The following is a 25,015-nucleotide window of genomic DNA, read 5'->3' as shown; positions in this document are numbered from 1 at the left end:
TTCTAACTTTGGATCCTTTTCGGATTCCAACTGGGGGTCCTCATCCAATTCCAAATTGGAAGAAAAATGGGCGCAAATGAGACGAGAAGATGAGGAGTCTTATGAAGAAGTTTGAGTAAGGCGCAACAAACAAAACAGAGCATTAGCCATTGTTATGCCCATGGTGTGTCAGCTAACTGAGGAACAACCTCAATAGGGTGGCTCTGTTGCTGGTCGCTCTTACAAACCTGAAGAACTATCCCACCAGATGGCAATGAGGCTTCTGCGAAAGGTTGAAAAAGCCAACTGTTATGTTAGAGGCGGTTGCCTCAGATGACACATGGATCTGCCATGCTTTCTTTGGAGTCCCTGGATCCCAAAATGACAATACAATTCATGGGCGTTCACCCTTCTTCAATCGCCTGACGGAAGGTAAACCACCTTAATTTTACTACTACATCAACGACCGTCAATACAATATAAGGTATTACTTGGCAGATGACATCTACCCAAAGTGGACGACAATTGTCCAAGCAATTCCAAACCCTAGGAATGACGTGGAAAAGTTGTTTACCTTACACCAAGAGGCATACCGGAAAGAAAGCTTTCAGTATTCTACAAGGACAGTAGAAGATCATCAACGAACCGGCAAGTGGGTGGAGTTGAGAAAATTTGGACTCCATCATGATGTCTTGCATCATATTACATAATATGATAGTGGAGGATGAGCAAGACGGGTATATTGATGGAAAGTCCGATGATCATCAAGAAGATCCAAATAGGTCAAGAAAGGCTCATGCAAAAATATATGATGGGCCTAATTAGCCTTGCAATCCAAGAACTGGTATTATCTCTATAAATAAGTACACAAGACACTATAGAATGATACGTTCCCATGCCACAAACAAATACCTACAACAGGATCTTGTTGCACATTTTTGAGCCAAAAATAGCATGGAATAAGCGTTTAAGCTTTATGTTGTTAAATAAAAATGTTGTTTAAGTTTCATGTTGTTAAATGTTTTATTTTTATTTTTTATGTTGTATAATTTTTATGTTGGTTAATGTTATTTTATGTTGTTTCATATTACTTAATTTAATTTCATGTTGTATAATGGCTTAGGAAGTTATAGGAAAAAAATATAATTTAAAAAATATATGAAACAAATTTTGTAAAATAGAAGTTATAGGAAAAAAATGTGTAAAAAAAATAAATAAATAAAACTGTAAAAATAAAACAACAAAAAAATAACGGCTAGCTGACATCAGCTAGCTTAGCTGACGTCAGCTAGCTGTTGCATTTGAAATTTGGCTTAGAATTCCTGTTGGTTAAATATATTCCTGTCGGTTATATTCGACACAAAAGCTAGAATTTCTGGCCTAGCCCAGGGCTGGTTAGATTAGGCTAGTGGTTGGCCCTTTGGCCCTTTCAGATTACATAGGGCCCACAAGCCCTCTGGCTTAACCCTAGGTTGGAGACGATTTTCGGGCTATTTTCGACCCTCTAGATCCTTTGGTTGGAGATAGCCTTACCATTTCCAACCGAGGGCCAAACGTATAGTATGTCTGAGTCTGCAAGCCTTGATAATCTTGAACAATTCTGTGACATAATTGTTCAGGTTTACAAAGACGAGTACCTCTGCGAGCCAAATCAAGAAGATCTTAATTGGCTCCTTTGCAAAGCTGAAGACCGTGTGTTTCCGGGCATGATAGGGTCATTAGACTGCATGCATTGGGATTGGAAGAACTATCCCACCGGATGGCAATGAGGCTTTAGCGGAAGGTCGAGAAAGCCAACTGTTATGTTAGAGGCGGTTGCCTCATATGACACATGGAGTTGGCATGCTTTCTTTGGATATATCCCAAAATGACATTACAGTTCTTGGGCGTTCACCCATCTTTAATCGCCTGATGGAAGGTAGAGCACCTCAACTTAACTACTATATCAACGACCGTCAATACAATATAGGGTATTATTTGGCAGATGACATCTACTCAAAGTGGGCGACACTTGTCCAAGCAATTCCAAACCCTAGGAATGACACGAAAAAGTTGTTTACCTTACACCAAGAGGCATACTAGAAAGATGTTGAGAAAGCTTTCGGTATTCTACAAGCATGGTAGAAGATCATCAATGAACTGGCAAAAGGGTGGAGTCAAGAAAATTTGGACGTCATCATGATGTCTTACATCATATTACACAATCTGATAGTGGATGATGAACGAGATGGGTGTCACATCTCGGGCTCGACTCCACCGTAGCACGATATTGTCGACTTTAGGCCCTTACCACACCTTCATGATTTTGTTTCTAGGAACTCACACGAGAACTTTCTAATGGGTCATCCATCATGAGACTGTTTTCGTGCGCTACTTGCTTAACTTCGGAGTTCCGATGAACTCCGAAGCCAATGAGCTCCCAAAAAGTCTCGTGCTAAGTAGAGATGAGAATATACATATAAGACTTACAGGATCCACTCCCTTGGACAATGTGGGATGTTACATGGATATATTGATGGAGAGTCCGATAACGACCAAGAAAATCCAAATAGGTCAAGAATGGCTTATGGAAAAATATATGATGGGCCTAATTTGCCTTTCAATCCAAGAACTGGTAGTATCTCTATAAATGAGTACATGAGGATCTATAGAATAATACGTTCTTGTGCCACAAACAACTACCTATAACAGGATCTTGTTGCACATCTTTGGCCCAAAAGAAGCATGTAGTAGGCGTTCAAGTTTTATGTTGTTAAATGTTTTTAAAAATGTTGTTTAAGTTTCATGTTGTTAAATGTTTTTTTTATATTGTATAATTTTTGTATTGGTTAATGTTATTTAATGTTGTTTCATATTGTTTAATGTTGTTACATGCTACTTGATTTAATTTAATGTTGTATAATGGCTTAGGAAGTCATAGGAAAAAAATGGAATTTAAAAAAAATATGAAACAAATTTTGTAAAATAGAAGTTATAGGAAAAAAATAGAATTTAAAAAAAAATATGAAACAAATTTTGTGAAATAGAAGTTATAGGAACAAATGGATTTAAAAAAAAAAAAAAAGGAAACAAATTTTGTAAAATAGAAGTTATAGGAAAAAAATAGAATTTAAAAAAAATATGAGACAAATTTTGTAAAATAGAAGTTATAGGAAAAAATGGAATTTAAAAAAAAATATGAAACAAATTTTTTAAAATATAAGTTATAGGAAAAAAAAATAGAATTTAAAAAAATATGAAAATTTTTTTGTAAAATAGAAGTTATAGAAAAAAATGGAAGTTATAGGAAAAAAATTTGTAGATAAAAATAAATAAATAAAACTGTAACAAAAACAAAAAAAATTCAAAAATTATGGTTAGCTGACGTCAGTTAGCCGTTTTATTCAAAATTTTCCGTGCTATTTGTGTCGGTTATAACCGACACTATTTCTTTTATTTCTATTAGTTATAACCGACAGCAAAACCAACAGTTTTTTAAAAAAAAATTCCAACCATCCCGAGGTTGGTTGCATGTGGTCAGCCCTCTATTGGAAACGGTTTTTGGGCTATTTTCGGCCCTCTGGACCTTTCGGTTGGAGATGGCCTTACCATCTCCAATCGAGGGCCATAGGGCTCGTTTTAACCCTATCACAAAAACCATCTCCAACCGAGAGCTAAATGGTCATAAGGCCAAACATAATTCATTATTTAAAAACTACAACTTAAATTCAAACATAATTTATGTTGTTAAATGTTTTTAAAAATGTTGTTTATGTTTCATGTTGTTAAATGTTTTATTTTTATGTTGTTTAATGTTATTTAATGTTGTTTAATATTGTTTAATGTTGTTTCATGTTACTTAATGTTTTGAAATGTTTAATGGTTTAGGAAGTTACAGGAAAAAAAAAGAATATGTACAATTTTTAAAAAAAAATTAAAAAAAAAACTGTAAAAATAAAAATAAATAAATAACGGCTAGTTGACGTCAGCAGCTAGCCGTTGCAATTTGAATTTTAACCCGGTCCAGGGCCGGCTGGTTGGCTGGTTTGGGATGTCCGGTTAGCCATTTGGTCCTTTTTTGTCCAATGGAGCCCACAAGCCCTTTGGCCTGACCCTCGGTTGGAGATTGTTTTCGGGCTATTTTCGGCCCTCTAACCCTCTAGACCCTTTGGTTGAAGATGGCCTACGGCCATCTCCAACCGAGGGCTTGTTTTAGCCATTTGGCCTTCTAAGATATTAATATTTTAATGAACAGTACAATGCCATATTTGCCTCCATCTCCCACCGAGGACTAAATGGCCAAACATAATTTATTATTTAAATTTACAAACTACAACAACTTAAATATTCAAATCCAACAACTTAAATTTAAAAACAACAACGGTAACTGGCCCAAAAAACCAAAAAAATTAGAACTTAAATTTAATGAATGGTTTATGTATTTATAGAAAAAAAAATTTGGCCCAAAAAAAAACAAAAAAAAAAAAAATTGCTAGTCAACTAGCTATTGGATTCAAATTTTTGTTTAAACATTCCTGTCAGTTATATCCGACAGGATTTTTTGAATTTCTGGCTAGACATGCAGCCAGCTCTTTGGCCCTTCCAGATTCCATTGTGCCCACTAACCATTTGACCTAGAACTCGGTTGGAGATGGCTTTCTGATTATTTTTTATCATTTAACCATCTGAATGCTTCGGTTGGAGATGGTCTAAAAAATAAAAAATAGTATATGAATATCACACACCTCTCACAAAAGCACACTTTGCCATTTACTATTTCAACACTAAATTTTCATTTCTCTTCTCACCCATATATCATCAAAACATTTCCATCCCACGTCTATTTCTAACCCACGTCTCTCTTCTTAACTGTACATAACCCTACCCCGAGATGCTTGTGCACCCATTATGAGTGTAAATTGATCATTTCACTCTTTAAAATAATTGAAAAATTAAAAAGTCAAACAATTTTTTTATAATAATAAAATAACAAAAAAGAAAGGCAGGGGCACAAACATTAGGTTTTTTTTTTTTATTATTTTTTTTATTAAAAAAATGGAAAAAGAAAGGCAGGGGCACAAACGGTAGGGTATGGAAAATTGATTGTATTTGATGGATATTTGTATAGAATGTCAAAAAACAGACAATAGGAAAAATTGACTAAAAAAGGGGTTGCATTTTTGCTTACTACACCATTTGGTAATGTTCATCATTCTATTTATTGTTACTGGATAAGTGAGCTTAAATTTTGAAATTTGTTATCTCTTCACTTATAAGTAAGAGGTCTTAGGTTCGATTTTCGTCAAAAATGAATTTTAACCACTTTATTTCTGGCCCATTGTGAGGTTTAGCTCACCCTCTTTACTTAGTGTAAATAATATCATTTGTTCAAAAAAAAAATTGAGATTTATTTTTATTCATTACTCATCCAACAATACTAAATATGGTGGCTGTACATCACTATTATTTGACAGTAGTGAACAAAAATATTGTTTAAAAAAAAATCTTAGTTCTTGTCTGTAAACTAGGCTGAAAAGACAAGCATACCCTTATATATATTTTTAAATGTTTGTGATTATATCATCTTCTATATATAAAGAGAACCCAAAAGTGAATAGTTTTTGGTGTCACAAGTTTCAACAAAAATATTTGGACAAAAATGCCCCTCAAACAAAAAACTTCAAAAGCAACCCAATGTAATACATCAAATAATGCAGGGGTATTTTATCATTTTAATGGCATTTTTAATAATTATTTTTTTTGTACAATTTTTTATTTATTTTTAAATTAGTACCTTATAATAAGTTAGCAATAACGTGATTCAATCAGCTATTTATTAAATATTATCTTCTCTATTTTTAAACACGTTCAAAACATCTTAAGAAACGTGTAATGCTAGTTATAAAAATGGTTTTTCGCACGTGGATAATAATGTGATTAAATTAGTTGTCAAATGATTGTTTTTTTTTTTTAACAAACGATATTATCTTCTTAATGTAATGGGGAGGGGGTGAGCTTAACTTCACAATGGGCTAGCAATAATGTGATTCATTCAGTTGTTTATTAAATATTATTTTCTCTATTCTTAATGTAAATTTTATAGAGACTGATTTTATTATGTGGATTCAAATGTTTTAATTGGTTTATGAGGCATTTTATTAGCATGATCTAAGAGTATTCATTTACTTCAAATATTTGACTTTCCTTTTGTCAATTTACACATATAAATACATTTAAAACATGTAAATCACACGTAATACTTTGTTATACAAAAAATGCCTTCTGCACGCTCGTGAGAGCGTGCATGAAGGCTAGTTTTTATAAATACATTTTACGTTCTCTCTTTTCCACTCATAGATCATGTGTATTTTGTTAGTGGTATTGTCAAGAAAACTCTTTTTATCAACCGAAAAAATGCTAATTACTATATGGTATTTTAATCTAAAATAATTTAATAAAAAGTTAAATATATAAGAGCGATATTGTAATATGCATGCGAGTCGTGACAAAAGTTGTAATTTTATCTATTAAAGAAGTTTGAAGCAAAATTGGAAGTCATAGGAAATTTGACAGTTTAGTCTCGCTTGAGCCTTAGGTTTTATCCCTAGATGGCAGCTGCAACATTAGAGCAAGTCCACCCTTAACAAATGAGCTAGGCCATAGCCCAATTTCCCCCTAGCTCTCCCACCCCCAACCACCAAAATCCACTCCATCCCATCCAATTAGCTGGTCCAAGGTGGAGGTCAGCTTTGAGCCCAGCACAAAATAGACTGAGCAAGAAACCAGCCTACATGATGCCAAGTTGATGTTAGCATAATGTCAGCCATGTGAATAATTTTTTTTTTTTTACTGGCGCATGTTCGTGACAGCGCACAAAGGGGGTGGCCTGCACTGCAAGCGCATTAACTAGGATGTGGGACTTGGGCCACATGGTGCAACGATGGCCGTTGGATTTCCAACAAGTAGTTTTCTAGACTGTTGGATTTCTAGTAAAAAAAAAATTGAATTTGAAATCTAAGGGCTAGTGACGTGGCAAAATATGGACCGTTTGATTTCTAGATCAAAGGTCTATGTTTTTCAGCCAAAAAATTAAAAAAAATAGGAAAATGTCATAAATCTTACCGTTGGTCATGTGCTCAATTTTGGGCTGTTGGATTTCAATTTTTTTGAAATTCAACGGTCCAGATTATTTTACTTAATAAAACTTGTTAAAAAATACAGGAAAAATAAACTTAAATTTATTTTTTCTATAAATACCTAACCATCATCTTCCACCCTACACCATATTTCAATATTTTCAACACTTTCAACCAAAATTTCCATACACCTTTGTGCGCAAAAAAAATGGCTAATTGGACGCTCATCGAAGATGTTACGAAGTGTATGAATTAGGATGGAGGTAGGGTTTATATGGAGTAGGATGGATGAATTAGGATTCTGAGCTAGTTTGAGTTTGGTGTATGAATTAAGATGGATGTAGGGTTTATATGGACAAAAAAAACGAAAGGATGAGGTTGTGGATAATGTCATGTGGCACTACGTGATTGGTTAAAAATATTTTCAAAATCTTATTGGAAATCTATCCACAAAAATAGTACTTTCGGATAATGACACATAGCGTGACAAGATTGGTTAAAAATCTTATTCGAAATGAAAAATAAAATTATTATTTTAAAAAAATATCTAATACAAATTGACTAGGCAATTTAGTTTAGAAGTGGAGATGCACTTAGACAGTTACTATTCATTGCAGTCAATTACTAATGATTTGGGTGGATTGAATTGACTCTTGACTAGAGAGGTTTTTAGGGATGAAGTTGCTTTTACATTGCTATAAAGGTAATGAGGACTTACAAGACTTGGGCATCACGTAACCCCGCCCTTAAGTACAGACAAAACCCATGTGGGTTCCAGTAACCATATTGTACTACAAATTTCTCTTATTTTCTCTTATTTTCTCCATACCTCCATCTTCACTTTTCTGATTGCAAAGAAATGCGGCGGTGCATTCTGGGTTTTAGGTTTGTGGTTCACCCCTCTCTCTGTCCAGATAAGAAAGTCGAGGCATTCTGGGTTTAGGTTTGTTGGTTTCTTTCTCTCCACCTTCACCTTTCTCTCCCTGTTTATCATATTGCAAACAAAGTCTTGCCATTTACATGCATGGTTAGTTATGTTGCTAGAGAATAAGAGGCGTAATTAATTTTGCTTAGCTCTAACTGAATCTAAAAATTGTTTTGTATACAAAGTGCAGTGCTTGGTTTCATTAAAACACTACAAGAAAAATGAGCTATGGGTACAAAATAAAGGACACAATTGAGAATTTTGTGTCTGTTTGACCATCAAAAGACTGAAACAGTTCCCATTTCATAAAGGGCATCATTGATTGTGCCTATTGTAAAAAAAAATAGGCACAAATACATTATCTGACAGCTTTATTTAAAAAAATGGCTCTAATATATTATTTGTGCCCATAGTTTACTTCTAAAGACACAATTCTTTGTTCTTTATTATTTTTTTTCAAAAACTTGTGGTCCACATCCATCCAACACTCTCTTTTCCACTTAACTCACCCACTTCTATCCAACTCTCTCTCTCCCCCCTTAACCCACTGACACCCTTCGTAATTATCCCCACTATCACTCCCCCTTAGCCCGCCCTCAACCATCCAACTCTATCTCTCTCTTCCCCTAACCCACGACACCCTTCGTAGATCATACTCCCCTCAACCCACCCACATCCATCCATCTCTCTCTCTCTCTCTCTCTCTCTCTCTCTCTTCCTCTCCCCTTAACCCACACACATCCTTCATATTTATCTCTTTCATATTTCCTTATTTTTAGTTCTGGCTCTTCCCTCTCTCTTCTCTCTAAAACGACCAAGCCGGACTCGCCGGCCAAGTTTCGACCAAAACTGGGTCTCGACCCAATAGAGAAAACTGATCCTCTCATAGTGAGCTTCCTATCTATGTAAGTGGGTTTCTTCAATTTTAACTTTTAGATGTGAAAAATTATTGAGATTTAGGACTAATTCGGTTTTAACTTGGCATGTTGAAGATTTGGTTAGTGGTTTTGTTTGGGAGATTGAATTCAAGCTGAACTGTAAGAAAGTGGTTCAAATTCTTGGATTTAGGTAAGAACCCGAGAAACCCTAACCCTAAACGTAGCCTTCTTTCGATTTCTAAGAGCTTGGCTTGTTTTTTGTGTGTTTTTATGTGAATTATTTGAAGGGTGGTGATTTTATATATGAAAATCTGAACTTTTTGCCTGGAATTTAAGTAGGTACAATTGTATGGAGGAATTGGTTAGAAGAGATTGTATGTGTACCAGATCTGGGTTTTTTCAAGCCGCACCAGATCTGAATTAGTGTTCTTTTTGCGGCTTGAGTTTATATATTTTCAGATATGAGTTATTTATTATTGTTTATTTTCTGTATGCACGTCACAGTTTACTCACTTGGAGACTCGCTCCTATCGTACACAATTTTCATGTACCTCCCTGTCTCTCTTGTTCTATCAATTTTTGTAGTTCTACATTTGTGTGTTCTGTTTGTTGATTAAATTTAATGAATTAGATCGATGGTTTTAATTTTTTAATACTAGTCATTGACTTTGGCAATGAGAGGTCCAAATGCTGCATATATCATCCAGATTAGTTCGTCTGTGGAGCAAATGGAAAGATAATGTCATAACAATGTTGTATTGTTTTCTTGGATGGAGAGTTGATTGCCCTGTTTTTATGTGTTTGGTAATGCAGATACGAGAATGTAACTGTGGTGGAGAATATAGAGAAGATGGTAGGATCTTATCTTCCAGCAGATAAGGGCAGTTTTGTGGTTTTGACATTTAAGATATTTAAGTAGGGTTTCTCTTGCAATTGTAGAATTTGTTAATTTTGGAAGCATGAATTAAATGTTTGGGATTAACTTACAATGCTTCCTATCAAAACCAATTAAAACCATTTTCTGAATCTAATGTTACAATGTTGTGCACTCTCATTGATAAGCAGATTTTCATTATGATGAATTTTCAGTCTTTCTCAAAATCTCCATAACTAAAATTCATGTGGCATTCGGTGTGAATTTTGTCGGATTTGTCTCATTGCATTGTATTGATTTCTTGTATTGTTACCATGCCCGTCAAATTTTCCTTTTTATTCCTAACTGTTTTCACTTTCAAGGAAAAGAGGTTTCTTGTTTGATGCCTTGCAGGAGAGCTGTGGTTTTGACAATTGGGGCAAATAAACATCACTTATGAAGTATGTTTGTTACTTGTTTCATTATTAGCAAATGAACATAAATTTAATTTGTTATCTTCATTTAACTTCTTGATGATCACATTATGTTGATAATAAAAGGTGAAGATCGGATTTGAGTTTTCACTCCCTAAAACACTACGATGTCTAATAAGGAGTACGTTTCTTACTGGATGATTTTATTGTTAGAAATGAACATATGTTATTGTCATGTTGTAGCTTCTTAACTGTTTATACACAACTAATAGTGGGGAAGGATTTTAGAGGGATGGACTATATATTACATTGGTACAGCCTACAAGTACCCACTTGAGGGCTTTGTTGCAAGTTTTTAGTTGTAGTTAAGTGTTTAGGTTGCTCTTAGGAGAGACTGAACAGTGAGGAAACGTGCAGTCTTAAGAAACTAAACAGCTCCATGAATCTTATCTTTCCGTATGGAAACATGGAAGACTTCACTAAAGCTAAAAATTAGATTTGAAAATACTTATTTATTAGCTTGTGCGTTGTAGAGCCTATAAGGTTCTTAGCAGTTTCTAGCTTTCTTAGAAATTAATGTCATAACAATGATTGTCCAAACTTCTATTGTTTTGTACATCTTGTTTGCTGGTAATGATGGTTTTACTGCTTAATTTAGTTGCATATTTTGTTCACTGTAATTTGGTATAACAAAGTAGCAATGCATCACTGCTATTGAGTTCTTAATGCCGATTGAAAGTTTTGGTCCTTGAACATGACTGGAAATAGGTCCTTTCTTTTTTTATTTTTTTAATTTCATTTTCACTTTCATTTGGATTTCAGGAGGATGTGATTGCACCATCCACCAAGTTGGAAAAAGAGGTGAATCTTTGATATGGCAGATCTGGAACTCTTACGTATTGATTTTAACCAACTCCTTTTTAGGTGTAATTTTGGACTTATTTTGTTTTGAAGTCGACTATATTTGTTTTGGCTTCTGATGAGGTGCAAGGCTTGCTGGGGAAGATGCATTTGTCCAAAAATGTCTGCTTTCAAGTTCTTTTTGCATTAGAGATGAAATATGTAACATTACAATATGTGTTTCTGAGATTGAGAATGTGTTGTAGGCTTTCTACATTTTATGAAAATTTAAAAAAATAATAATAATTACAGTTTTTTCAATTTTGATTTTTTTTTAATATTTAATTCTTGTTGGCACAATTATAATATAAGTGTCAATATGGCTGGAAAAGGTCTTCTGATAAAGTTGTCAGAAACAGGCACAAATAATGGTCCATTTGTGCCTGCATCTTTGAGCACCAAACAGTGTATTGTGCCCTTTTAGCAATGGTGACGCCCATAGAGGGCACAGATAAAAACTTAGTAGCTGCACTGTTGCTATTGGTCTATGGGCACATGTCTTGGTGCTCTTTGGCCTCAAAGGGCACATAATTTATTGTGTGCAGTGCCCATATTTTTTGTAGTGAAACATTTATGCATAAAAGATAATAGAAAAATGCCCTTTCATTTGAACTACGTTTTTGTTCATCTTTTCTTGTGTTCCTTTTATGTGTCAGTTCTTGACACTGTTTATAACAAAGAAAGGGTTTGTTGATTAGTTATGAATGTCAGAATACACATTTTTCACATTCTCGAGCAACTCTTTGTATTACTTTCTTTTTAGCCATTTTTTCATTTGTGAATTTTTAATTTTTAATCACCTATGCTAATATTTCTACCAAGCATAAGTTCTATTACAAGTCACCGTATTTTAAGAAAGTAAGGGTTTCTTGATTAGTTATATATGCCTGAACTTACGCTTGGTAAAAATATTAGTATAGGTGATAAAAAAAAATTAAAAATTCACAGATGAAAAAATGGCAAAAAAGAAAGTAATACAAAGAGTTGCTAGAGAATGTGAAAAATGTGTATTCTGACATACATAACTAATCAACAAACCCTTTATTTCTTATAAACACTATCAAGAACTGAGTCATAAAAGGAACACAAGAAAAGATGGAAGAAAATGCAGTTCAAATGAAATGGCCTTTTTCTATTATCTTTTCTGCAGAAATGTTTTAATGAAACCAAGCACTGCACTCTCTGTATACAAAGCAATTTTTAGATTCAGTTAGAGCTAAGCAAAATTAATTACACCTCTTATTCTCTAGGAGCATAACTAACTATGCATGTAAATGGCAAGACTTTGATTGCAATCTGATAAGGAGAGAGACGTGAAGGTGGAGAGAAAGAAACCAACGAACCTAAACCTAGAATGTCTCCACTTTCTTTGCAATCTAGACAGAGAGAGGGGTGAACCACAAACATAAAACACAGAATGCACCGCCGCGTTTCTTTGCAATCAGAAAAGTGAAGGCGGAGATATGGAGAAAATTTGAGAAAACTGTAGTACAGTATTGTTGCCGGGACCCACATGGGTTTGGTTTGTAATGGAGGGCAGGGGTTGCGTGATGCCCAAGTCCTGTTAGTCCTCATTACCATTTTAGCAATGTAATATTTCGAAATGTAACTTGATGTAAATGGGTGTTGGCAGTAGAAATTTTTCAGTGTACTAGAAACGCAAGTTATTATATTACATGTCATTATATTAATCGTAGAAAATACACATCTTTTAACTTGTATCATGGCATGTGATGATGTACTGAATTGTGTTTTCGTTATACTGAAAAATCTTTTCGTCTATCCAAAAGTAACCGAATCTAAAACTTAATTAAGAGGAGCGGGAAACTTGATTAAGAGGGGAAACTTGGAACAAATCCACTTCTAGCTGAAATTGTGGTCTTGTTATTGTCATGTGCGTTTAAGTTATGAATTTATCTACTCGACTTATCAATCTATAATTTCTCCTTTTCTTTTTATTGTTTTTTACGTTGTGGAATACATCTTATTTTCCCTACAACAAAATAAAAGTGCAAGTTTCTTTTCTTGGTTAGCTTACAACTTGCTTTGCAATTCGTTTGAGAATGTGAAGAATTATGGTTTGGAATAATGATGTTGGTGAGCACTTCCAGAATTTTATCAAAAATTCAAATTCTTTCCTTCTTGAAAAATCTTGAAAGTATTTTATGAGAAAGAACTTACGATTAATGTATTTCTCTATAAAACATTAAAACACTATTTCAGAATCAAAAAAACACTTTGATAATATAAAAGTCAATTAGTTAAAATGATTCACTTTTAATATTTGGTCACTTTTTTTTTATATATATTTACAACATATCCACGACATCAAAGGACACAACTATGATATAACGATGAAATACTCAAAGTAAATTATTTTAGCAACTGAATGTCAGAAGTTGATTATTTCAACCAAAAACTCTATATAAAACAACCCACATATGGAAAAGTGACACACAAGACCATTAGGGGTGGTTCGGGTCCGGATCCCAAACCAATTCCTTTCGGGACGGAATTTCAAAAACCGAAATCGAACCAAAATTTCGGTATTCCCAAAAATTTTAGGTATGGTTCAAGAAAATTAAAAAAGCTTAAAAAATGAAGATATACTACCTATACAATCAATAACCATTTGAGCAAAATACAAAATTAAAGCATGAAACACAAAAATCAATTAAATTTATACAAACAAAACTTAAAAAAGTAAAGGGTATGCGGAACTAATTAAACATGAAGGAGAGAACGAGTCGAGACAAGAGAGAGAGGCAACGTGAGACAGTGAGAGTGAGGTGACTCGGGTGAGATCAAGAGAGTAAGGGTAATGAATGAACGGTTAAGATTAAATCTCTACCAAATTCAACGGTCCACGTAATTTCTAAACCTAATTTAAAATTAAATATATGCTTCGGTTCGATTTGGGATTGCCAAACGAATGCATATGGGATCCCGAATCCCCTACCGAACTATTCGGGTACCGAACAGTTTAGGACTTTTGGTTCAGGAAGTTTTCAGTTCGGTTCGGGATTTTTGATATTTTTTTCACGAGCAGAAGGCAGCTCTAATTACTACTCAATAATTACAATTTTTCAAGCACATCTTATTATGCTATATATGCTACTCATGCTTAACTTCGTCTTTAATTTCACCTCTAATTTATTGGTTTGGTTTTTGTTTTTGTTGGGATTTTTACATTATAGGACGCATGCTAATTTAAATTCAGCATAATAATCTTCATTTTGTTGGTGAACTGAATCATTTCAGCACTAGCCTGAGGTTACGTTAGTAAATGCACCAATGCGTTTTTTGGGCTGTCCGGAAGTGGTTTTAAATAGAAACGATTTCAGTAAGCACTTGTTATTTTCGTTATTAACTTCAAGGTGCTTCTTCTACAAACGAATTCAATTAGAAATACTTTTGATGTATGTGCTTATTTTAGAAAAGAACTTCAGACGGGCCCATTTTCGGCCAATTTTGACTTTAGGCTTCCTCTATTATTATTTTTTTTACTGAAAATGTGACTTTACCCCTTCAAACTCAATTTTTTTTACATAAAACCCACAATAATATATTTTTCTAACAAAAACCCAATGACTAGGCTCCATCTAAGCAAATTACCTAATTGAGATTGTGTGTCATATTTAATATTATTTGGATTCCCCAAATTACCCTCAGTTAAGTCATTATAGCAGTTTATGTTGATATCAAAATTAAAATGGAAAGCTTTTTTAATTTTCTTGTAACGTGTGTAATGGCTTTGAAATTTTAGTTGACGTAGGAATAAAAATTCAAAACGTTTTGAATTCAACAATAAATTTTCAGATTAATATACCCTATTGCGATTTAATAAAAACCATGCTTTTGTTTTCTTTAAAACAAAAAGGGGTAAAAAATGATGTGTCTAGTATGTTTTGTTTTATTTTTCGAACATCAATGTACCTATTTTTTTTGTTTTGAAAAGATTAGTGTACCTACTTAGTACTAATAGTTTTGGTCATTTTGAAAAATAATGCACCTGTTATTAAATTCTTGAATCTGGAAAATATAGGTAAATTAATTTATGTAGGTAAATTAGTATTAGATTTCATACATGTTTATCATGGATCCTGAGCCTCTATTAGGTGGCATATTGTTAATATTTCTCATATAAAATGTATTTATCATTTAAATTAGTGAATCTACAAAATATAGGTAAATTAATTTGTATAGGTAAATTAGTATAATATTTCATACATGTTTGTCATGCATCCCGAGCCTCTATTAGTAGGCATATTATTGGTATTTCTCATATAAATATACTTATTAGGCAAACTATTGATGTTTCTCATATAAAATATATTTTATTATTTACATTAGTGAATCTACAAACTATAGGTAAATTAGTATAATATTTCATACATGTTTATCATGCATTCTGAGCCTTGATTAGTAGGCATATTATCGATATTTCTCATATAAATACACTTATTAGGCATACTATTGATATTTCTTAGATAAATATACTTATTATTTAATCAACAAAATATAGGTAAATTTGTTGGTATAATATATTAACAGTATAGGAGCTTGTTGCTCATCATAATTAGGGTGAGTTATGATAACCTTTATTGACTTAATTAGGGAGTTGTGGCATAAGTTGTAAATATATTGTAACAATAGGTCACTTATTTGCTTACATGTCAGTTTGTTTGAAAATTGGGTTTTATTTAGAGATTTAAATTTATATGGGTTTTTGTTTATGAAATGTAATTTGTCTGGGTTTATCTCTAAAGAACCCTTTTTTTTATGAAGAACTCTACATATGCGTCTTTGTTGATTTATTCGGTTAAGGATTCAGTGATACTCCGTGGGAACTGGCACCCAACAATCTGGTTCTTTCGTTGAGATTCTAAATCAGAGATTACAAAACTGTCTATGTTTCAATTGATCTTCTTCAAACAGGTTTACATTGGTCCAAAATCTCAAGTGGCCTTGAGGGTTGGTTTTTGGGTTAGGCTATGAATGTTTGAAAAAAAAAAAAAAAAGTTGTTACAATATTCTAGCTACAGACATTTGTCTAAACTAATGGAAAGAAAATTTGAACCGCTTACGCAACATAAACGATATGAGAGCATGAATGAATTCTTTACTTTCATTTGTTTCAAAAATAAAATGATTTCTTTATGATGAAAGAAAAACGATCCACTTTTCAAATGCCATGTAATTGTAAACCACAAAAGAACTAGCTGTCCAAATTACCCCATGGCGCACCCAACAAAAGAAAAAGAAAATCAGTTGTTGTATAGGGGAGAACATTGCTCGCAGAGTTTCCTTGCACGCTGGTGATGCAGCTCCACACCAGCAGCCTTTTCATCGATCACTTGTTCGTCCCCACGCAACATTCTTCAGATAAAATTTCTTCGTCTACAGCAGCTGAGTCGTGTATCAAGTAGCTCAAGATTCTTGTGGCTATTCAGTATAGTTTCCAAGCACCGTACGACAGGAAGACTGACAGAATCAGTAGACGCTTTAGATGCGGAAAGCTTTCAGCCATATATGACGCTGCTACGTCGTCCATCATTTGGTATAGGCCGAGTTCATTTATAAATTAGCAATGCATTGAGAGATCCTCTAGACAGATGGGATCGACATGTACTGCTCTCAAATTCTTACAATAAGGTATCGCCCCTGTGATACAAAGATCAGGAGGACCCTCAGCACTATACCTGAACTCTTTGGGTACATTCAAGTATTCCAGTAACGGTGCTCTGCAACGTCGTCAAATTAGCAAACAGCATGTTGTTCTGCAAGCAATAACACAAACCAAGTTCGAAAAATGAAAAGGATTTTCATAATTGTAAAAGAAGAAAGGAAAAAGTAATTGGCCGTACCTTTCAGCAATCCAAGTGAGGAGTTGCTGACTGAGAATTGCCTTGGGCAGATAAAGTTTTTTCCAATACCAGTGCGTTCGCCATTTAAACACAATCCTAAGAAAATCGAACAAACGTCTCGGAGAATCGAATTCCACAACTAAATCCATGAAACGTAGATCCATCGCACTATTAGGAGTAACCACATCAAGGAATGCCATCAGCCATGATTGGCACAAACAGCAGACACTGAAACCATAGAACCCTCTCCAGGATACTCACCAAATTAAGTATCATGTGGCATCTCATTCCACGATCATAACGCTGTTGAATTTGCTCTCACGATTGTATCATTATCATTCCTCTTCCTCACTTTTGCATGGCAGTCAGACTGTTGAAATATAAGTGCTTTTAGCTGAATAAATTTGTATTTAGTTTCAATTTACAAATTTAAATGTGAGCCATTGGATTACATTCCAATTGGACAACTAAGATGTAATCTTAGAGTTAGTGATTTGTGTTGACACATGTAACTATCTTATAGGGTAGATTGCATAAATGGTTGGATTTGAGTTTTGTATCATAGAGAGAGAATCTCTCTCTCTAACGGTAATATACCTCTCGCACGTTTTGTGTGAGGTGTGAATGAATGAATGAAGGCAACTTTCTGTGAGAACCTTCTCTTTGCACCTTTCTGAGATTTTTCCAAAAATCATCATCACCCTTTTCAATTCATTCCTTACCACAGAGATCATAGTCTCTGAGATTCTAACATGGCCTCAGAGCTAGGTTTGGTTGCTTAACACTGGGCGATTGAATTTGTGAAGGAACAATTTAAAATTTGAAGAAATTGATTGTGAGATCTGTGTCTAACATGGCAGGATCTGGTGGTGGTGAGCTGAGAGCACCGATCTTCACCAGCGAGAATTATAAGTTATGGAGCATAAGGATGAAGACTATTTTCAAGTCTCATGGATTATGGGAGTTTGTTGGAAAAAGAGTAGAGTGCTCAGATTCGAAGAGAGTTGATGAATCTGATGCAAAGAAGAAGGAGAAGGAGGAATCGAGTGATACTCCAACTCTCACGGAGAAGCTCATGAAAGATGCTAAGGCGCTTGGGTTGATTCAGGGAGTAGTTTTCGATGAGATCTTCCCTCGGATCTCTCACGAAGAAACCTTTAAGGGAGCTTGAGATATCTTGATGCAAGAATTTCATGGCGACAAACAGGTTAGAAGTGTTAAATTACAAGGTCTTCGTGAAGAATTTAAATATACCAAGATGAGAGATGATGAGTCCCTATCTGTTTATCTTACAGAATTGTTTGGTCTGATAAATCAAATGAGAAGTTATGGAGATGAACTGTCTAGAGAGAGGATTGTGCAGAAAATGTTGATTAGTTTACCCTCTGCGTATGATCCTATATGCTCTGTGTTGAACACTCAAAGGATATAGATGTGATTGAAGTTCAAAAGGTAATTGCCTCATTGAAAAGTTTTGCACAGAGATTGGAGAGACATAATAAGAACAAGACTGAGAAAGCATTTGCAAGTCTAAGTGTGAATCCCAAACCTGCCAATTCTTCTGGAAATCAAGGCAATCGATACTAGAAGAATTGGAAACCAAAATTTAAAAAGTGGGATCAAAAGCCTGCTTATCAATCTGGGAAGCAAATTGCAGCTGTAGAAGGTGGTAGAAACCCTTGTAGGTACTGTGATAAATACCATTATGGAGAATGTTTTCTTAAAGGCAAACCTAAGTGTCATTGTTGTGGGAAAATTGGTCATATTGCAAGGTACTGCAATAATAAGAAAGGTGCTCAAGGTGTTCAGCATCTAAATTTTGCAACTCAGGTTCTTCCCACACCAACCATGTTCTATGTAAATAATGCAGTTGACAAGAAGTCTATTGAAGATGTATGGTATGTGGATAGTGGTTGTAGTAACCACATGACTGGCAGAGAAGATGTGCTAGTTGATATCGACAGAAGCATAACTGCAAAAGTAGAAATGGGAATTGGACAATTGGTTGATGTTATTGGAAAAGGAAGTTTGATGGTGGACACTAAGATGGGAATGAGGTATATCAAAGAAGTAATGCTTGTCTCAGGTCTCAAGGAGAATCTACTAAGTGGTAGATGATGGAGCATGGATACTTTCTGATTTTTGGAGATAAAAAGGCTGAAATTTATGATGATTGCTCTCTCTCTTTAATCTGGTTGCTAAAGTACCAATGAGAGGAAACAGAAGTTTTCCTTTGAAACTTCACACATATTTGCATTTTGCATTAAAAGCAAGTGTGAGTAAGTTAACTTTGATCTGGCATAGAAGAATAGAGCATCTGAATGTCAATAGTTTGAAGCTGTTACAAGAGAAAGAAATAGTGCTTGGGTTGCCAGAAATTAAGAACGCCAATGAAGTGTGTGAAGGGTGCATTCTTAGGAAACATTGCAAAGATTATTTTCCAAGAGAGACAACAAGTAGGGCCAATATTCCACTGGAATTGGTACACATTGATGTTTGTGGACCAATGCAAACTGTTGCAAAGGCTAGAAATAGATACTTCCTCACTTTTATAGATGATTGTACTCGGATGTGTTGGGTTTACTTTATGAGATACAAATCTGAGGTGTTCAATGTCTTTAAGAAGTTTAAGGCTATTGTTGAACTGCAAAGTGGGTATAAGTTGAAGAAACTGAGAAGTGACAGAGGATGAGAGTATACATCCATTGAGTTCAACAGGTTCTGTGAAGAAATGGGAATGGAAAGGCAACTCAATGTGGCATACTCACCACAGTAGAATGGAATGGCTGAAAGGAAGAACAAGACCATTGTGGAGATGGCTAAGTGTATGATGTTTGAGAAGAAGATACCACTGGAGTTTTGGGTTGAGGCAGTTAACATTGTAGTATATGTCTTAAATAGGTGTCCAACTAAGGCTTTGGACAAGAAAACTCTATTTGAAGCCTATAGTGGAAGAAGGCCAGGAATTAAGCATTTAAGGCTGTTTAGTTCTCTGTGCTATGCACATGTCCCAGAACAAAGACATAAGCTTGACTTGTCTAGCACAATGTGTGTGTTTCTAGGGTATGGAAGATGTGAGAAAGGTTACAAGTTGTATAACATTGAATCTGAAAAGGTGATTATATCCAGAGATGTAGTATTCAATAAGGAAGCAAGTTGGGATTGGAGTACATAGAACGAATGTAGTATTTCAGTGCCACTCACTGAGATGTTTACTGAGAAAGAAAATGAGGCTAGTGAATCAAGCTTAACTCGAGCTGAGATGTCAGAAATGGATGGTGAGGCACTAAGAAGCATTGATGAAACATAAGTCAGAAGTGGTACTATTGGACAAAGTGAAAGTTCAGGTCCACAGGATTTCGATCATACTCCACTGAAATATAAAAGCATTGCAGAAATGTATGAAAGATGCAATTTGTGCATTATTGAACTTGAAACTTTTGAAGAAGTTGTTAAGGATGAAGCATGGCAGAAAGCAATGGAGAGTGAAATTGCAATGATAGAGAAGAATAATACTTGGAAGTTGGTTAGTAGACCATCTGATAAACCAGTAATTGGTGTTAAATGGGTTTACAAAACCAAGTTAAACCTTGATGGCTCAGTGCAGAAAAACAAAGCCAGATTGGTTGCAAAGGGATACTCTCAAAAGCTTGGAATAGATTTCAATGAGACTTTTGCACCAGTTGCTAAGCTTGATACAATCAGAACATTGGTTGCATTGGCTGCACAGAAAGGGTGGAAATTGTTCCAATTAGATGTGAAATCAGCTTTTTTGAATGGAGTATTGCATGAAGAAATGTATGTTGATCAACCTCCTGGATTTGTGATCAAGAACAAGGAAGATGGAGTTTACAAACTCAAGAAGGCATTATATGGTCTTAAGCAAGCTTCAAGAGCTTGGTATAAAGAGATCAACTCTTACTTCACTAAAGCTGGTTTTCAAATGAGTCCTAGTGAAGCAACACTATATGTAAATATTGCATAAAGTGGAATACTCATTGTTTCTTTGTATATGGATGATATCATATACACTGGAAGTTCACAAGAGTTGATGATGAAGTTCAAAACTGAGATGATAAAACAGTATGAAATGATTGACCTTGGGATGCTGCACCACTTCTTGGGTTTAGGTGTGATACAAACTGACAATTGCATTTTCTTGCACCAGAAGAAATATACAAAGACACTACTGGATAAATTTGGTCTCAAAGAATGCAAATCAGTTGCTACTCCTCTTGCAGTGAATGAAAAGTTGTCTAAGTCAGATGGAAGTGAACAAGCTGATGAAAGATTATATAGGCAGATAGTTGGAAGGGAAAGGGAAATAAGCACACTTGATTATGGTATAGCATATGAGAAAGGGAAAGAAGCAATGCTTATTGGCTACTGTGATAGTGATTGGTCAGGAAGCGAGGATGATATGAAAAGCACATCTGGATATGCATTTAATCTTGGTTCAGGTGTATTTTCTTGGGCATCAATCAATTAAAGCAGTGTTGCACTATCCACCGCAGAGGCTAAATATGTTAGTATAGCAGAAGCCACTGCACAAACAATTTGGCTGAGATTTGTTCTCTCAGATTTTGGTGCAGAATAGGTTGATGCTACACCAATTCTATGCGATAATACCTCAGCTATGGCCATAACCAAGTATCATGTGCATCATCATAAGACAAGGCATATAAACAAGAGATTTCATTTCATCCGAGATGCTTTGCAAGATGGAGAGATCGATTTACTGTATTGCAAGACTGAAGAGCAAACTGCAGATATTTTTACCAAGGCATTGGCCAGGGATCAGTTCGAATACCTGAGAAGAAAGCTTGGAGTAATCTCAACTAAACACTTAGAACGCAGTGTTGAAATATAAGTGTTTGTAGCTGAATAAATTTGTATTTAGTTTCAATTTCCAGATTTAAATATGAGCCATTGGATTACATTCCAATTGGATAGCTAAGATGTAATCTTAGAGTTAGTGATTTGTGTTGACACATGTAACTATCTTGTAGGGTAGATTGCATGAATGGTTGGATTTGAGTTTTGTATCATAGAGAGAGAATCTCTCTCTCTAAAACGGTAATATACCTCTCGCAAGTTTTGTGTGAGGTGTGAATGAATGAATGAAGGCAACTTTCTGTGAGAACCTTCTCTTTGCACCTCTCTGAGATTTTTCCAGAAATCATCATCACCATTTTCGATTCATTCCTTACCACAGAGATCGTAGTCTTTGAGATTCTAACACAGACATCGTAACTCGCTGCATGACCGTTGAACGTATCAAAGTTACCATCATATTTTTCAAACTGAGATGGAAATTACTTGGACTTTCACATCTTGAAGGCTTTCTTTCGATATTAAACCCAAATAGTCTAATTGCAGTGCCATGGTTACCTGCAATTTCACAGCTTGAAAACTTTCTTTCGATATTTATGTACAGTGGAATTTTGTTGGGTCGTATGGAGAGCCTTTCACAAACCCAAGTAGTCACATCGTCATTGTCACATATCTCCATCATATTGCACAACCCCAAGTTTGTCCTGTACTCATAAAATACTTGATCTCACAGTTTCTCGCATTAAAACCTAATCGTTGTGGTATTATATGCACCAACTCTTCATAAGTAACGTTCTCGATCGGACACAACCTTTGATTTCACTTGACCATCAATGTATTTGGTGTCAACCCATCTACCATTGAAATTCAATACATCACCAAACCTAATCATTTTCTGAAAAAAATACAACAAAAATAATCAGTAATAAACAAATTTCATATAACCAACGAATGATGCTAATAACAAATTTTACGTACGTCTAGAAGGATACAAAGAATGCACAATTTGAAAATTAGCTTCATCCCCTTCGTCTTTTCCCTTTTTTTAGGACTACACACTAATTACTAACCAATTTAGAGAGATTGATCAAAGGTTAATACGTTATATTAAAAGTTGACCACCAATTGTTCAAAGGTTAATATGTTTCACTTTGAAAACATATTAATAAAAAATAAATTAAAAGTTAATGTCGCATTTTTAGAGTATATTAACAAGGACGATCAAACGTTACTTCAAGCTGTAAATTGAGCTTCTAAATTACGCCGAGCCGCTGCCTTTTGTCCTCGTCACTACACTTCTAAATTGAACGAACAAAAAATCGACCTCGAATATAATACTGTCGTGCATGCATTTTCCTCGAGGCTGCAAGTGTAATATTATAACAACAATTATGTCAAGGTCTCGACCCAATCCTCCCCACCCAACCTTTCTCAGCTTTGCTAGGGCTCCCCTCCTATACATAACACAAACTTCCCCCATCGTTAAATTCTCTATTCTTTCAACTCAATTATGAGGCCCTATTTCTCCAGAACCTTAATTCTTAAGGTTCGTCGGCTTAATAAGCTACCCGTACGTAGCTGGAATGGGAAATTGTTTGAGACGCAATCAGGCGATGGTATGGGCAGGAGCCTGGGTCAGGATCAACGGCAATGATGATCATGCAGGGTCTCTCCAGTTACGAATTGTAAATTATTGATCTCCTTCACATTACATTCTCGGAGATGTAAAATTAGATGTAAATGTGGTTTTTACATCACAAATTTGGAACTCTTCATTAGAAATGCCCTAATTATTAGTCTAATATGAAGAGGGCACTCGAACTTGGTCGCTTAAAGAGGAATACAACATTAGTTACTTCTTATTCGGACTCATCTCCACAACTTCTCTATCCGATTATATTTCAAGAACACTGAACCTCCCAATGGTGAGCAGAGCTGCATTTCTCTTTTTTTTTCTTTATTTTTTGTTTTCTTTTGAGCATGATATCTTGTTCCCAAATTAGTTGTCGACCTTGTGGTCGTCAATAGCTCTTAACTCTTGCACTGTTAAAGAGGCCTTGATGTCTGCATTTGATGCGGATAATACGGGGGATGATGGATTTCTTTACATAGCGTGCACTGGAAAAGAGAAAGAAGTCTACGAATAATCTGATGTGTTACCAGTCAGATTATTACTTCGTAGTCGGTTGGTGGACATACGTCTGTTCTTAATTTGTGCCTCTATGTAGAGGACTGGGAACAGAGCTGCTGCAAGGAGTGATGTAATTCCTGGCAGGGTCAATAGGAGCTGTACTGAAAAGCTAGCAAGCAAATTAACTCATCGGAAGGAAAAAAAGGAGCGATGTAATTCCTGGCAGGGTCAAAATCTGTTGATATTTTGTTGCTCTACTGCGTTGGTATAGAAATTGCAATGCTAGTGGTTGCAAAAGGTTCTTTTCCGTGGCACTTATATTTTTGATGTTAATGTCTTTTTGTTTTTGGATGAAATGTTTTAAGCTGTAGACATGGTCAAGAAGACTCGTACTTACAAAATTAGGACCAGAGGTTCTTAATACGTCATGGATTATTGTTTTGCTATTTCAGATGACTCGAGAAAGGAAGATCTAAAAACCAAACGTTTATGGATCCTTCTTCTCTATAAGAATTGAACGAGCCAAGTTCGACCTAATACCTTAACCATGTAATTTCTCCAACATTATTTTCTATTGCCACATCAAGGTGACAGGATACGAACCTGTGGCCCTCTGTACCCAAAACAGATGCGCTAACCATGCAAAGAATCTGACGGCAAAAGATAGCTAGTTTTGTTGTCGATGCTTCCTGATGGTTTGTTTTTTTATTATTATTATTTTTTTTTTTTTTTTTCTGTAGTTGCATACCACTATATTCGCAAGAGTAAGAAGTAACTAATGTTGTATTCCTCTTTAAGCGACCAAGTTCGAGTGCCCTCTTCGTTTTAGACTAATTAGGGCATTTCTAATGGAGAGTTGCAAATTTGTGATGTAAAACCACATTTACATCTAATTTTACATTTCTGAGAATGTTAACATGAAGGATTTTGCTCCAATGAAAAAGATGTAACCCAATTTCCAAAAACGTAAAAGAAAGATGCCAATATACGTTTCTATTTACATCTTCCATTAAAGATCAATTTACAATCTGAAATTAGAGAGCTTTCCAGCTAAGAAAAAAATATACATGCTCTTATAATATCAGCTACAAGGCGCAATA

The 25,015-nt window shown here is 34.9% G+C and overlaps 2 protein-coding genes across 2 annotated transcripts; both read left to right on the top strand.

Annotated features, from left to right (window-relative positions):
* The first annotated feature begins 9,311 nt into the window (after positions 1–9,311).
* LOC125471500 lies at positions 9,312–11,778 on the top strand. The gene is made up of 5 exons (XM_048571942.1): positions 9,312–9,444; positions 9,711–9,750; positions 11,007–11,045; positions 11,139–11,286; positions 11,741–11,778. The coding sequence occupies exons 1-5, from the start codon at positions 9,359–9,361 to the stop codon at positions 11,776–11,778; spliced, it is 351 nt and encodes a 116-aa protein (XP_048427899.1). The 5' UTR covers positions 9,312–9,358.
* A 9,185-nt stretch (positions 11,779–20,963) lies between these two features.
* Positions 20,964–23,931, top strand: LOC125471499 (uncharacterized mitochondrial protein AtMg00810-like). The gene is made up of 3 exons (XM_048571941.1): positions 20,964–21,411; positions 21,586–21,779; positions 23,788–23,931. The coding sequence occupies exons 1-3, from the start codon at positions 20,964–20,966 to the stop codon at positions 23,929–23,931; spliced, it is 786 nt and encodes a 261-aa protein (XP_048427898.1).
* The last annotated feature ends 1,084 nt before the right edge of the window (positions 23,932–25,015 follow it).

This window comes from the organism of the source record quoted next, unplaced genomic scaffold (genome assembly GCF_019419815.1).
Source record: "Pyrus x bretschneideri cultivar Hongxiangsu unplaced genomic scaffold, Pyrus_bretschneideri_v1 Contig6, whole genome shotgun sequence".
Taxonomy (NCBI): Eukaryota; Viridiplantae; Streptophyta; class Magnoliopsida; order Rosales; family Rosaceae; genus Pyrus; species Pyrus x bretschneideri.
This window is presented reverse-complemented; position numbering and strand designations above follow the sequence as displayed.